Source organism: Onychostruthus taczanowskii, unplaced genomic scaffold (assembly GCF_017590055.1).
Source record: "Onychostruthus taczanowskii isolate IOZ18803 unplaced genomic scaffold, ASM1759005v1 scaffold83, whole genome shotgun sequence".
Classification (NCBI taxonomy): Eukaryota; Metazoa; Chordata; class Aves; order Passeriformes; family Passeridae; genus Onychostruthus; species Onychostruthus taczanowskii.
In genome coordinates, this window is record NW_024506221.1 from 3,170,653 (window position 1) to 3,184,152 (window position 13,500).

The window sequence follows — 13,500 nt, forward strand, 5'->3', positions numbered from 1 at the left end:
GCCACTGTGCCCAGTTCAGACTGATGCCACACCGTAATCTTTCTAGGGGTTTGGAAGCTTTGAAACAGTGCTGAACGCCAAGTGTGTCAGGAATAACATGGTCCTTACAGACTGAAAATGCCCAGGTCAAACACAAAGCTAGGGCAATGCTGGGGTCTCCTTGAGGTTGTATTTTTTGTCCTACAGCAGGTTTGGCCCACAGCCTTGCACATGTAGCTTCCATGCAGATGACACCTAATAGCAGAGGGGTTTTTTTATTTACTCCTCAATCCTGCAAGTACTTGTTTCTGAAGTACTCCCACCCTTGGCAAGTCTGTTGCTGAAGAGCCTCACCAGTGAGGGGGCTGCAAGGATCTGGCTGTAAGGCAGCACCTCCCTGGGGAACTGTGTGGAATACAGCCTGTCTTCCCATCTGGCAAAAAACTGAACCGCACGTCTTCAGGCGAGAGGAGGAATCCTGCTGAAGTCCATAGTGCCACACAGGACAGAACTGGTGCCAAGCTGCTGCTCAGGGTGGGGCTTCAAGGCACGTTCATCCCCAAGAGCCAGCAGGTAGGGTCAGGTGTTAGTCCTGCAGTCACCACCTGCTCTGCTCTGCTCCCGCAGCTCCCAGGAGGAATGGATGTGAAATTTGTCATTGTTCTGGTTGTCCTAGCAGTCATGGTTAGTCAAACGTCTGAGAGTAAGTAAAATTGTACTTTATCTATTTCTATACTTTAATTTCTTAAAGATAAAAAACCTGAAGTGTGCCTACCTGGAACTGTGTCTGCTTGAGCTCTGCACAGGATCAGAGGTGATAGCTTAAAGGTCTGTGCTGCTTTTCTTCAAAAAGTCAAACTTGCACAGAACAATTGGCATTTTCAGCGGATCAGGGCTTCACCTGAGAATTTCCTCTGCAAACCTGATATTTCCACAACAGGTGTGAGCACACTGTAATTGTGTGAAGTAGCTTGAGCAAGGAAAAGCCATGTGAGCTACTTGTCACAGGAGACATTATCAAGAAGATTTTAGATGCTGAAGTTGCAAGTTAAAGCAGTGATTTCCTGAGGGAACACCTAGTAAAATGTCAGTATTTGTTTAAAGGGATCTCTCAAGTTCAGGTGTAAATTCCTCCTTTACAAACTACCCAGAGGAAATGTGTTTAGAAAGTCACTTGGTCTTTTTCCTTTAAAGTGAAGTTGCCCTGGATGGCACAGGTTTCAAAAAACTTTTTATGACAAACTTCAAGCAACAGATTTCTCCCAGCAGAAAAGCAGTTTTGCAAGCAAATTTGCTCTGTAGTCAGTGCAGCATGTCTCAAGGATTCACAAGGTCTAATAACACTTAAAAATTAAACTTAACTTTAAACTTAAAATTAAAAAAAAAATTAAAATTAAACAACTTTAAAATTTTTTAGACCATCTAGGCAATGCTGTGCTTGAATCTTACTTTTTCTTTGTAATTATTTACTGTAAAATAGACTGTGTTCACAGGGAAAGTAACTCAGATTCTGGAGCATTTTCTTCAGGACGATCCTTTCTCAGGATCTTCTGACTTCAGTAGGAGTAGGAATTGTGGAATTCCTTGAAGATTTAGATAACACATGGACAAAATCTGCCTAAGAATTTTATCCTGTTAAAATGGCCACTGCACCTGCTGGCATGGGAATGCTCTGCAAGTGCCTTTGGTCTAGATATATGATATGGCCAGTCAGCAAGGTCTTGTGCAACAGAACTGACAGCCAGAGGCGCAGGTCAGAGTAAAGGTTCTCTCAGAATGTGTTCTTTTGCACTGAACCACCTGACACAGGGCAAATACCTTTACCACCCAACTCTCCTCAAACAGACGTGCTCCATACTTGACTACAATGCTCAAATGGCAGAACCCACAATAAAAATGAACAGAATTTCAGGTGTCTGGCTGGGTTACAGGCATGCCCTACCTGAGCTGAACCAGATTTGGGCTTAACCCTACCTAGGCTTACGCTTCTTAGGCTCACCATTATGCATCCATTTATTTCAGGGTGACAGTAGACATACAAGTAAGATCTGGGCTAGTACTTACAGAAGTTTTCTTTGCTTGTGGACGTGAATTGGCAGCTGTTGACAGAGGCCAGGGAACCCATCTGTTGTCCAAAATCACATTTAGCTACAGGCCCAGCCAGGCAAGGCCAGAAAACAAAGATCAAGGTATTCTGTAGAGTCTGATGGGGATTTCCCCCTCCACAAACTCTACCCCTCTATCCCCATTTCCCATAATATAATTCAAAATAAGTTTTTGCAATTTTACCTCAAAACTCCCAGTAATCTTCTGTGATCGCATCTCAGTGCCAGGGATTTACAGGGTGCCACACATGCAGTGAAGGAGGCAGCACTGCATGAAGTGTGCAGCAGGATGGACAATGGAGCTTATTCCAAAGATGGTTAGTTTCAATTTCAGTTTGAGAAAACAAAAGTTCTCTTCTGGAAGCTCCTACATGTATTTCATCTTGAAGACATGAAAGGAGAAATTCGGTAATTCACATACAGTAATTGCATCCAAATAAAATGTTTGATGCTACAGCATAGGAATAACAACTAAATAAGACTGTCTGACACTTCCCAAAGGAGTTATCTGCACTCATCCTACTGAAGGTATTCCAGTAATATTAGTCTGGTCTGTGCAGTGTGGGAGAAGGGTTCCCTCTTATCAAAATGTATTTCTTTATTGAAACAAACCAGATTTATGTTGCTATGACAGCTTCTTTCTGCATCTTAATATGCAAGACATTGTGATGTTTGTTTTTTGCCAGGAATAGCAGAAATTTCCTTTCTGGTAAGGCAGTAGATATTTTTTTGACCACGTCTATATTATACTTTGTTTTGCCAATTTTCAGCCTGCATTTCTTTGATGCTCTGTACCCCAAGCACCAAGGATGTTGTGTGAAGACAGACAGCTTGCAAACTGATCACGATTTGATGGACAAAACCCCCTCCTAAAATCCTGACCTATAGGAAATACCCATTTATCCATCTCCAGTCAGCCTTCCAGCTTTGAAAACATCCATATTAATAGCAGTCCTCAAAGCAAAACAGGAAAAGCATGACCGCATAACTTCAATTATATTTATTCTTTATATATGCTTTTTAGATTTATGTATTATTGTTTATGGTTATAGGGCTATAGCTTAGGATCCCTTTATCTTTTTTTAAACTCTGTCTCAGAATTGTGCTTTAAGTGTGTGCATTACCATGTTAAAAGAGTAGGACGCACTGGAGCATTTTTCAGCATTTGAGTTACCCTGTCAAGTCCAGCTATTAAGCAACCTCCTTGTTTTTACAGTCTATGTCTATGCTGCATTTCCCAAGAATTCTAGCATCTGGCTTTGTTCACCTGTCAACCAGGATCAGAGTCCTCTGCATAATGAAATAGTTACTGGCTTGCTTTAGGTTAAGATGAAAAGACCTGCCTTGAGGCGCTGAACTCTTAAAATAGCCTAAAGTATGAGAGAAACACTTCCTGGCAGCTTTATGAAATGAATGCTAAATAAGCTGCTTTACAGGAGTTAATATCAAGTGTAGATGATGTGATAGTCCAGCTCCAAGGAAAGAGCCTGGATTTTATGTTCATAAGCCAACATCACGGGACTAAGTGCTGAAACTCGTCTGTCGAAGTGGCTGTACTGATACCAGAGCATATCAATAAACACCATGTTCTGACTAAGCAAGTCGGTAATACAATAAATCAATGCAAAATTGTGTGGGTTTTCTTTCCAGATGTACAAAGCCTACTTTGTAACCACAAAAGAATTCCATTAGGAAACACTAATGCCTGCTGCTAATAGCACAGGTGTGCCAAAATTGTGCAATGTGTGCAGAGCTGCAACCACTCAGGGTGAACGTGAGGCACAATTAGCAGCAGGTCTCACATTTCAGCATAGAAAGTGCCTCAGATGTATGGATCTCACTGTGCAAGAGACGCTTTCCTTCAGACCACAAAAAGTGTTGGGGGAACACATCCTGCTTAATAATGTTATCCGTATTTTCTGGGTTCCCTCATTTTGTGTAAATTCAAGAACTGTCCTGTTTTCTTGGCTATGTAAAAGAACAAGTACAGCATGGCTTTTCATTCCAGCAGTCCCGTTCACAAAGGTGATCCAGGTGCTCTGCCAGCAGTAGACAGGCTCCTGTGTGCTGCCAGCAGGATTCAGGAGGGACCACCAAAACCTGGTCAAAACACTCACTGCTGGAGTGAAACTTGTGAAGAAAAGAGCTGCACAAGTCCTGCCTAAGGCAGCTGGGTTGGATCTGGAGTGGAGGGAAATGGAGAAAGGAAGGAAAAATGCCTTCCCTACTGTTCTTACTTAAAGCACAGCTTTTCTTTATCATGTTTAGTCAAGAGACCAAAATTAAACCAATAGTTAAGAGCAAGCACAGGGGTTGGGGGCACCATGGCTCCACCACTCACCATCTGTTTCCATGGGGCATCATCTCCTCTTCTTTCTTCCGTCTGGCCCTCCTTCATGAGGCAAAGGCCTGCCCTGCAATGTTAACTTCTCCATGGAGGAGGCTGGCAGAACCACTGACTGCCATGTCTGTCCTTACCAGTGCTCTGCTCTACCCCCTGCCCAGCCCCACCTGCCTGAGCCTGCAGAGCAGAGCATTACAAGAGCCTGGCATGCTCCCACTGTGTGTCACAGGAGGGCTCTTCATCAGGCACAACAGTTCTAAAAGACCTGGCAAATCTGGGAATATCAGCTTGAAACTGAGGATGGACAGAAAAGTTCTTTGTGGCCACAAAAACTGGGCGTGTGCCAATAACTTTTTTTGGATTTTTTGCCTGAACTGTAGACAAGAAGCCTTCTCTAGCTGATTAACATGTGGCTCTCAAGTTTGAGAATAGCAATGAAAAAAGTAGAGCAGAAGGATAAGACAAGTTTCTACAGATTAAGTTTGGCCAGATATCAGAGAGGAAATGGAAAAGGAAAGTTTAGGCTGTCAAGGAGATTTGATACTGATCAACTTAAATGCAAAAGCACATATAATGGACAGTACTCATGGAGGTCTTTTTCCATGAGAGGCTTTGTTTTCACTGTGCTCCATTCCCAGATACTCTGCTTCAATCATAGAATGGTTAGGTTTGAAAGAGACCTTAAAGATCATTCCATTCCAACCCCTTCTGTCCTGTGCAGGGACAACTTGGACAACTTTTGCCTTTCTTTTATATTTATTTTATTTTTCTGAATGTGCTAAATAACTTTGAAAACAACTGGTCATTCCCTGGAGACAGTTCCCAGGAAAGAAATACCAAAATAGATAATATCACTTGCTAAAATAACAACAGAGGAATCCCTTCTGTCTCAAGATCCACCACTGAGCTTAGTCCTTTCAGCAGTTCCTTTAGCTTTAAGAGTCTCAGTGTCAGAAAACAGGTCTAAGTAATTTTTGGGTAAGCTGCAGTGTATTTCTTACTGTCACTGAGCAATAGAGACAAATGAAATCAGCAGCACTGAAAAAATCCTATTGACTGATAAATGGCACAAAAAGGGCCATGCCCAACATCCATGTGAAAAAACACAGTGATTTTCTTTTAACTACTGTTTAGATCAACAATTACTAATAACCCTTATCTAATTGCTGAAACCACACAAAAAAACAAAAACAAAAACAAAAACAACAACAACAACAACAACAACAACAACAACAACAACAGCCAAAAAAAAAAAAAAAAAAAAAAAACCAAAAAACAAAACCACAAAAACATGGCCCTGGGTTGGGCTGAAATTATTATCTTTGTTTAGGATTACCTCCTAATTTCTTCCCACTTTCAGGATTATAATGAAGTTATAATAACAGTGGAGGTGCAGGATGGATAGCTCAGTGCTCCATGAGAGTAGCATCAGTTTTTCTGGGCTCTGGAGAATTACAGGATTTCCTTGGCTCACTGCTCTCGTACTTCATACACAGGAAAAAAAAAACCACTTTTGTTACTGACTTCCATGTAGAAAGGTACCATTTCTCATAAGTGCCTCTGTCAGCAGAAGGTAGCTGGTGACACTTTCATGTAATCTGACAGAAAGGCCCTCATGCAGTTCATTCATTTATAACTCACAGACTGTCGATTTCTATTTTCCATACTGCAGCTGTGCTTTCATACACATAACAAAAATGTAAAGAAAAAAAATTGTGACAGCTTCTTTTCCATCAAAAAAAACAGTGCACATCAGAATTCTTCAGCGAATACATACATGTGAAAGCAAGAAAGCCTCCCCAGGCAAACACCTCTAATAAAAATGTACTAGCAGGCTCTCAATGTCCATAAGAAATGCTCTTGCCTGTTTAGCACCACTCATTTACATTTTATGCAGAATTTCAGCCTGGTTTTTATTGGGGCATTCCCCAGTTTCACATGCAGCCCGCTGCCTGTGCTCACAGCTGCGGGGCACAGCTTTTGTACAGCTGCATGTCACTGGCATCCAATGCTCCAGGTCAAAGACTGACTGAGCAGTGGGTGATTGAATTTGCTCTAAAATGGCAACTCTGGTCATGTAAGTGGTGTCTAAATATGCAGTTATAAACAAGTTGCTAAAGGATGCAATTCCTGTTGGTTAAGATTTTTGCGAAAGGGCAGTCGGTCAGAAGTGGCCAGTGAGACGCTCACAAGCCCACCTGGATGCATCAGGAGTTTTGCTTTATTTTCCTTGGTTGAGCCTGTGTATGTTTTTCCTTACAAAGCTATAAAAGTACATCAACATTAATTTAATAAATTTTGGTTATAAAGTGTACAAATGGCTGGCATGGTGCTATATAGTGCACTGTAAACTGCAATACTGATAGTTCAGATCTGAGTACCAAAACAAGGGATGGTTTTAAGTACATAAAGTAGGATGAGGGCAAGAGGCAGTCAAGCATCAACAAAACCAGTTAAGGAATAGTTCAGGGGACAGCTGGCTCTTCTCTAATATTCAGAATTTCTACAGAATCTGGTAGTACTGGTCTTGCCAAGTACTTTAGTTTACTAGACCCCAAAGAAGTACTGGAGTAGACCTCTCCAAAAAGCACAGCAAGCAACATCAGACAGAGTTGAAAATATAATTACCCTTCCTTAGTTTTCATCTGTCAGAATTCTTCTGTCAGGAGCTGACTAGCAATGGCAAAAGTTTATACTCTAGTTCTACCAATTCTATCTTGAGGACCCAGAAAAAACCTTAAACTTAGTGGTGCTCAGTGAGCTGAATTTCCATTTGTGAACATCAATTAACTCACTTCACAAGAAGTATGCTGTTGAAGAGAAAAAAACAAAGGACAATGGGGAAATAATACAGGTAGCATGCAACATTTAATTAGTCCTTCTGCACCATATGATTATCTATAACCCTCCTCTCTGGGTTGCTGAGGAGACAACTGCTGAGCCAGCTTCTGTCTTTCCACCTCCCTTCTGACTGCGGAATCCCAGGGCCCTGTCATCAACCCCACAGACACAAAATCCCCCTGTAAGCAGCAGTGGGCAGTGTGGGTGCTCTCCAAAGACTCCAGCTCCATTGCTGGCTGCTCAAGCTCACTGCTGCAGCATCTGCTCACTGTGCCAGCATCTCTTATTCCAGCACTCAGGAAGCACCCTTGTAAGAAGAAGAGCACACAATCCTCTTGCTTACAGGAAAATTTTTAAACAGACTTATCTGCTGCTTACAGAAGCTGAAACTGATTCTGTGTCTTTTTTTTTGTTTGTTTTTGTTTTTGTTTTTGTTTTCTTATTCGTGACTCTTGCATTCAAGGCTAAATGATTAGTTAGGGAAAGCATGGATAGGAAGAAAAATGAAAACAAATAGGAAGAAGACTCTCTCTCCACTTCTCCCAGATTAGTTCAAGGTCTGGGACCCAGGGGTCCTTGCTGTTCTCATTTTGAAGAGTGGGTTTAATCTTGAGACCTTCATCCTAGATAAATCCCTGAGCAATACAACTTTGTTTGTCCTTGAGCTAGTGGAGGAAGGTCTATTTCTCTGCTAGCACAGAAGAAAACCAAGCCCCAAAACTATTTTTCTTAAAAAAACCACCTAGATTTATGATTTGCTTTTTAAAGTTCAGTGACTTTTTATTTTTAAGATGATATTAGCAAACAGGAAAAAATGTGCAGGAGATAATTCCATAGTGGAGGCACATTCAGCAGTGGAAGCCCTTGGGTAAAAGAAAACAAAAGCCCAGCAAGAGCATTTATCGTTTCAAAAAGACTACAAAAGATAATGGGCCTGATTTAACCTAAAAAGGCATAGCTTTTAAATTATACTCTTGACACTTCCTGTGTCTTTAATGCTGGTGATCTTCCACAAGTCAAAATAAATATTTTAAAAATACTTTTATATCACTGTAACAAGCCTGTAATACACATGCAGAAAGAGGGGTGAGGGAAACTTATTTAAACCACCCATCTCTCTTGTGGGGGAAACGGGGAGGACAGCATCTCACCGCAGAAGCTGTGAAGACAGCTAGTCCTTGGCAGCACTGGGAACTGCCCTCCCGCTCAGGCATGCAGCATGGGGAGCAAACAGGAGCATGAAGGGTGGCTGCAGGTGCAGGGCTCAGGGACGTGCCCAGGGGTGGCTCATGTCGCTGCTGTGCTGCAGCTCAGGGATATGGGCTTTCAGGAACTGCAGGCTGGAAGGCAAGCAGAGGGAGCAGCAGAGAGCAGCAGGAATGCAAGGACTCTGCCTGGGGATGGAGGATGAGCTGGCTGAGAGCTTACAGGTTAGGATCAGTGGGCAGAGCAATAGGGGTGATCTGGTGGTGTGGGGTCTGCTATAGACCACCCGACCAGGAAGAAGAAGCTGAGGCCTTCTTCAAACAGCTGGAAAAATCCTCATATTCACAGGCCTTAGTCTTCATGGGGGACTTTACCCATGCTGGTACCTGCTGGAAGGGCAATACAACAGTGCTGAAGCAACCCACAAGCTTTGATGTGCATTGATGACATCTTCCACAACAAGTAATCAAGGAACTGGCACAGAAAAGCACTCAGGTGGACAAGATACTTGCAAACAAAGCAGATCTAGTCAGGGGCATGAAATCAGAGGCAGCACTGGCCACAGTGTCCATAAAGTGGTGGGGTTTGGGATTCTAGAAGAAGGGAGCAGGGCAAAAAATAAGATCACGGCCCTGGATTTAATACGAGCTGATTTACAACCTCTTCAAAAGTTTGGAAGAATCCCATGGAATGTGATCCTGGATAGAAGAGAGGTCAAGCAGAGCTGGCTGATGTTCAAGGGTCACCCCCTCCAAGCATTAGAAAGGTCGGTCCTGACAAATAGAAACCCAAGCAGGAGGTCTGGCTGGATGTTCTCAAAGCTTTTAACTGCATCAGAACATAAAAACAATGTGTGGAACAAAGGGATGGAAGCAGGGCCAGGTGACCCAAGTGGAGTTGTCTGATCATGCAGGAATGCTGTCAGGAAAGACAAAGACACAGCTCAGCTGGAGTTGAATCTGTCAAGGAATGTGACATGTGACAAAATGTTCCATAAGTATATAAATAACAAAAGAAAGAGGGGTGAATACAAAAACCCACTGCTAAATTGGACAGAGAAACTGGTGACGAATTAAATGGATAAGGCTGAGGCACTGAACACTTCCTTTTCTTGCTCTTTACCATGCAAACTAGGCAATCTAACAAGAAACCCAGGTTCCTGGGACCAGAGGGAATGTTTGCAGGATGATTTATTGTCAGTGGAGAAGGACCAAAGTAGAGAGCACTATTAAAAACAAGACATATATAAGGCCACAGGACAAATAGGATGGACCACAACCAGTGCTGAAGAAGCTGGTTGATGCCTTTGTGAGGCCACTGTCAGTTACCTTTGAACAGTCATGGCAAGTGGGAGAGGTTCCTGAAGACAGAAAGAGAGCAAGTATTACCCCTATCTTCACATAGGGCAAGAAGGAAGATCTAGAGGACTATAGGCTGCTAAACCTCACCTCAGTCCTTAGGAAGGTGATGAAGGAAATTCTCTGAGAAAGCATTTCCCAAGATCTGAAAGGCAAGAGAGTCATCAGGAGTGGTCAGCATGGATTTATGAAGGGGACATTATGCTTGACCAACCTGGTAGCCATCTCCAATAATGTGACTAGCTTATTGGTGAAGAGGAGAGACATGGGCTTTGTGCGCCTTGACCCGAGGAAAGGCTTTGATTACTGTCGCTTGTAATACCATCATAGAGAAGCTGACAAAGTATAGGATAGATGAGTAAAGACTGAGGCAGACAGAGAACTGAATGAAGAACCAGGTCCAGGGGGTTGTAATCGGTGCCACGAACTCCAGAGGTCACCATGGGAGACAACAGAGTTCAACACCTTCATTAAAGACCTGGATGATGGAACAGAATGTGCCTGTGGCATGTTTGCAGATGATAACAAACTGGGAGCACGAGCTGATCACCACATGGTTTTGCTGACACGGAAATGGGCAGAGAGGAAACTCGTGAAGTTCAACAAGGGGAAATGCCAAGTCCTGCATTTGGGGAGCAATGATGGCAGGCTGGGGGATGGTAGGGAACAGAAACAGAAATCTGATTTGTTTGTCTCTTGTTACACAGGACCTCCGGGGCCTGATAATGAGGGAAGGGATATGAACACATGACTTGCTTGGTCACAGAAAGTCATGGCTGCTTGTCTCATAAAATGGAGTTAATTAAGCTAACTACATTATCAGGGGCTGGGAGCAGAGCTCAAGCAGGACCCACGGACCAGATGGTCCTGCTCGACTTCCAGCAGTGCCTTCCAATCTCAACCCCTCTGTCATTCTCTGCAGTCAAACTATGAGTTATCCCTCTTATATCTGTGCTGGTTCTAACATTGCTACTCCTCCTTTCAGCTTTGTTTCCTAGGGCCTTTAGCTGTTGCATGAAAATTTCAGATGAAATTTCCAAAGGAATTCTCAGAAGAGTGGAGAGATTTGAAATCCAGAAAGCTGGTGGCCTGTGTCACCTAGAGGCTGTTATGTAAGAGAAATTTTGTGACCTTCACTGTGAAAGAGCTACTGCAAATTAAAACCTATCATGAAGCATTTAAATAAGTAGAATCTTGGAAAGCTAACACAAAATAAAAAAACAATGTTTTATGTGATTTAAGAACTGTCCTTCCTTGTGCTATTTAAACTTGATTGTTAAAATTTAATTATTTTTTCAGTAATAATACTGAATATTATTCAGCCTTCATTGACACTTGCTTTATTTTCAGAACTGAAAAATTACTCATGAACCTTAAGACTTCTCCGCTTTTTCCAATTATTTATCCCATAAAACCCTTGCCTAAACTCATTAAATCAGCTTTATTTTCATACATAAACTATATTTTTTTTTCTGGTACAATATCACACCATTTGGATTAAATTGGTACATTTTCTAGACTTTTGCATGATAGTCATCACAGTCATAATAACTATATAGTAGTCTGCTTATTTATTGGCCATAGAAATGTACTGCTTTGCACTGTGGTTCTTTTTGCACTGAAGCAGTAAAGCCTTTTTCAAGATTTTGGAATGTAAGTTTAATAATGTGAAACTTAGATCCTAATGTATTTGAAACCAGAAAAAAAATTAATAAATACAGCATGAAATATAATTTAAGATTAACCAAGTCTAACTTTGTGGTCTTCATAGGTGAGTGATGATGATGATTTTTAAAAGCTGGGATTTTTACTTTTTTTCTTTGAAACTGACAACTATTTTTTTAAATGTTAGTCTCCACATGAAGGGCAGAAAGTTCTGTGTGAATCCATGGAATAGAAAAGTCGAAAAAATGATGAAGAAGATGAAGCACAAGATTCACAGGAGCAAGTCTCATGTTAGAAAGCAGAGAAGAGTCCGAAGAACCAAACAGAAAGAACAGAAGCAGTAGCAAGATGAAGGAAAATGAAGCAAAATGACCCATGTTGAAGATTCTGTGGCATATGGCATTGCGGGCAAGGATACCAGATTTCACCAGTGATGGATGATTGTAGCATTAAAATGACTTTCCAAAGCTGCAAGCAGAGGCAGAAAACTCAGAACAATGCTGATCAGACTATCAGACAAATGACAAGGTGTTCCTGGAAATGTCTTGTAGCAAGTGCTCGCTGTACCTCCTGGTTCTTTTGGCAGACTCAAATCTTCCTCTCTCTGTCACCCTGCTTTTACAGCAACCTCCCCTGTGACTTGCGTTTTAACATGCTGTTCCTTCTCAGTCCTCCATTTTCCCCCAGTCCTATACTTGGTCCCTATTCTTTCCTGTCTGCAATAATCTTTCTGCTGTTGCCTGTTTTGTTTATATTCTTCCAGTCATTAATCTTTCTTTTTTTTTTTTTTTTTTATTTTACATAGGTTAACAAAGACTTTTTCAGATCCTTCCAGCTTGTTTGCCAAAACCATGTCTTTTACCTCTTCCAAACAATCTCTGCTCTCAGCTGTTACTATCGATAATATCTGATCCTCTTCACAGTGGAGGCAAAGTGTGGCATTCAGAGCTATGCAATAAAGATAATCTCTGTTGCTTTTTTTCATTCAGTTTTGTTCATTCAAGTACTCAGATCCTTCAGATGGGTCTTTCCTACTCTCTTTGCTGAATTGCTCATAATTGAGACTGAGGATTATGTCTGTCCCTCAAGGCCTTTTTTCAAAGACCAGCAATGATGACAGTCTGGCTGCCCACACCATAGCTTCTCTTCCACTTACAGTACTGCCTTCTCCTGTGTGGCACAGTCTGGATTCCCTCCCTCCTTCCTTGGAAACTTCAAAGTAATTTAGTATTTCCACAAAGACATCTCTTCAACAGCACTTCTCCTCACAGACATATACAGAAAGCAGCAAAGGGAGGGAGAAGAGAGGTGTTTAAGAGTCAGTGCCATAGAGTGCACACATCTCATGAGCCAAAAATACTTAATATAGCACACAACTCTGCTCTTTCTCATCTTCCCCTAGCAATTACTGGTTTTTTTCAATCACTGCATTTGAGCTAAATGAGCTCCTCTGAGTTGCCTCTAGTGTTTGCTTTGAAATTTTTATGCAAAACTACATCCTGCAAGCATGGGAGAAAGCAAGGCTGATGATAGGGGATAGAAGCAGCTGCTGGTAGGTTCCCTAAATGGGAAGATGAACAACTGCAGCAAGGTCACTAGAGATAAACAGCACACTCCTACAGATGCAGATCTGGTGAAAGAAACCTGACTCCGTTCAAAACAGATAAGAGAAACAATTACTACTCTAACGAGCCAACTGCCTTCTGATAGGGATGAGGCAACTGATATAACTCCTCTTCCAGAATCTAGGGAATATTTTGTACAGCATGTATACTAGCACCGCTCCATCCTCTGCCTGCTGGAATAGTGTGCAGGAAGCCTGCTGCTGGGAGCAGGAGCTGGGGCTGCCCTCTCTGACTCCCAGCCTGCACAGCTCTTCCTCCCCAAGCTGTGCTTGGCGCACTGCTGAGGCAGAGCTTGTGACCCTGGCTAATGCAAGCTGAAATGGCACACGCTTTCCACCATTCCATTTGCACTGCCTGGACACCACACGGCTAATTAG

The 13,500-nt window shown here is 42.2% G+C and overlaps 1 protein-coding gene across 1 annotated transcript; it reads left to right on the plus strand.

Moving 5' to 3' along the window:
- The first annotated feature begins 584 nt into the window (after positions 1–584).
- Positions 585–11,842, plus strand: CCL28 (C-C motif chemokine ligand 28). Its single transcript, XM_041424643.1, has 3 exons — positions 585–682; positions 10,819–10,945; positions 11,686–11,842. Exons 1-3 carry the CDS (start codon positions 619–621, stop codon positions 11,840–11,842), a joined length of 348 nt encoding a protein of 115 aa, XP_041280577.1. The 5' UTR covers positions 585–618.
- Positions 11,843–13,500: the final 1,658 nt, after the last annotated feature.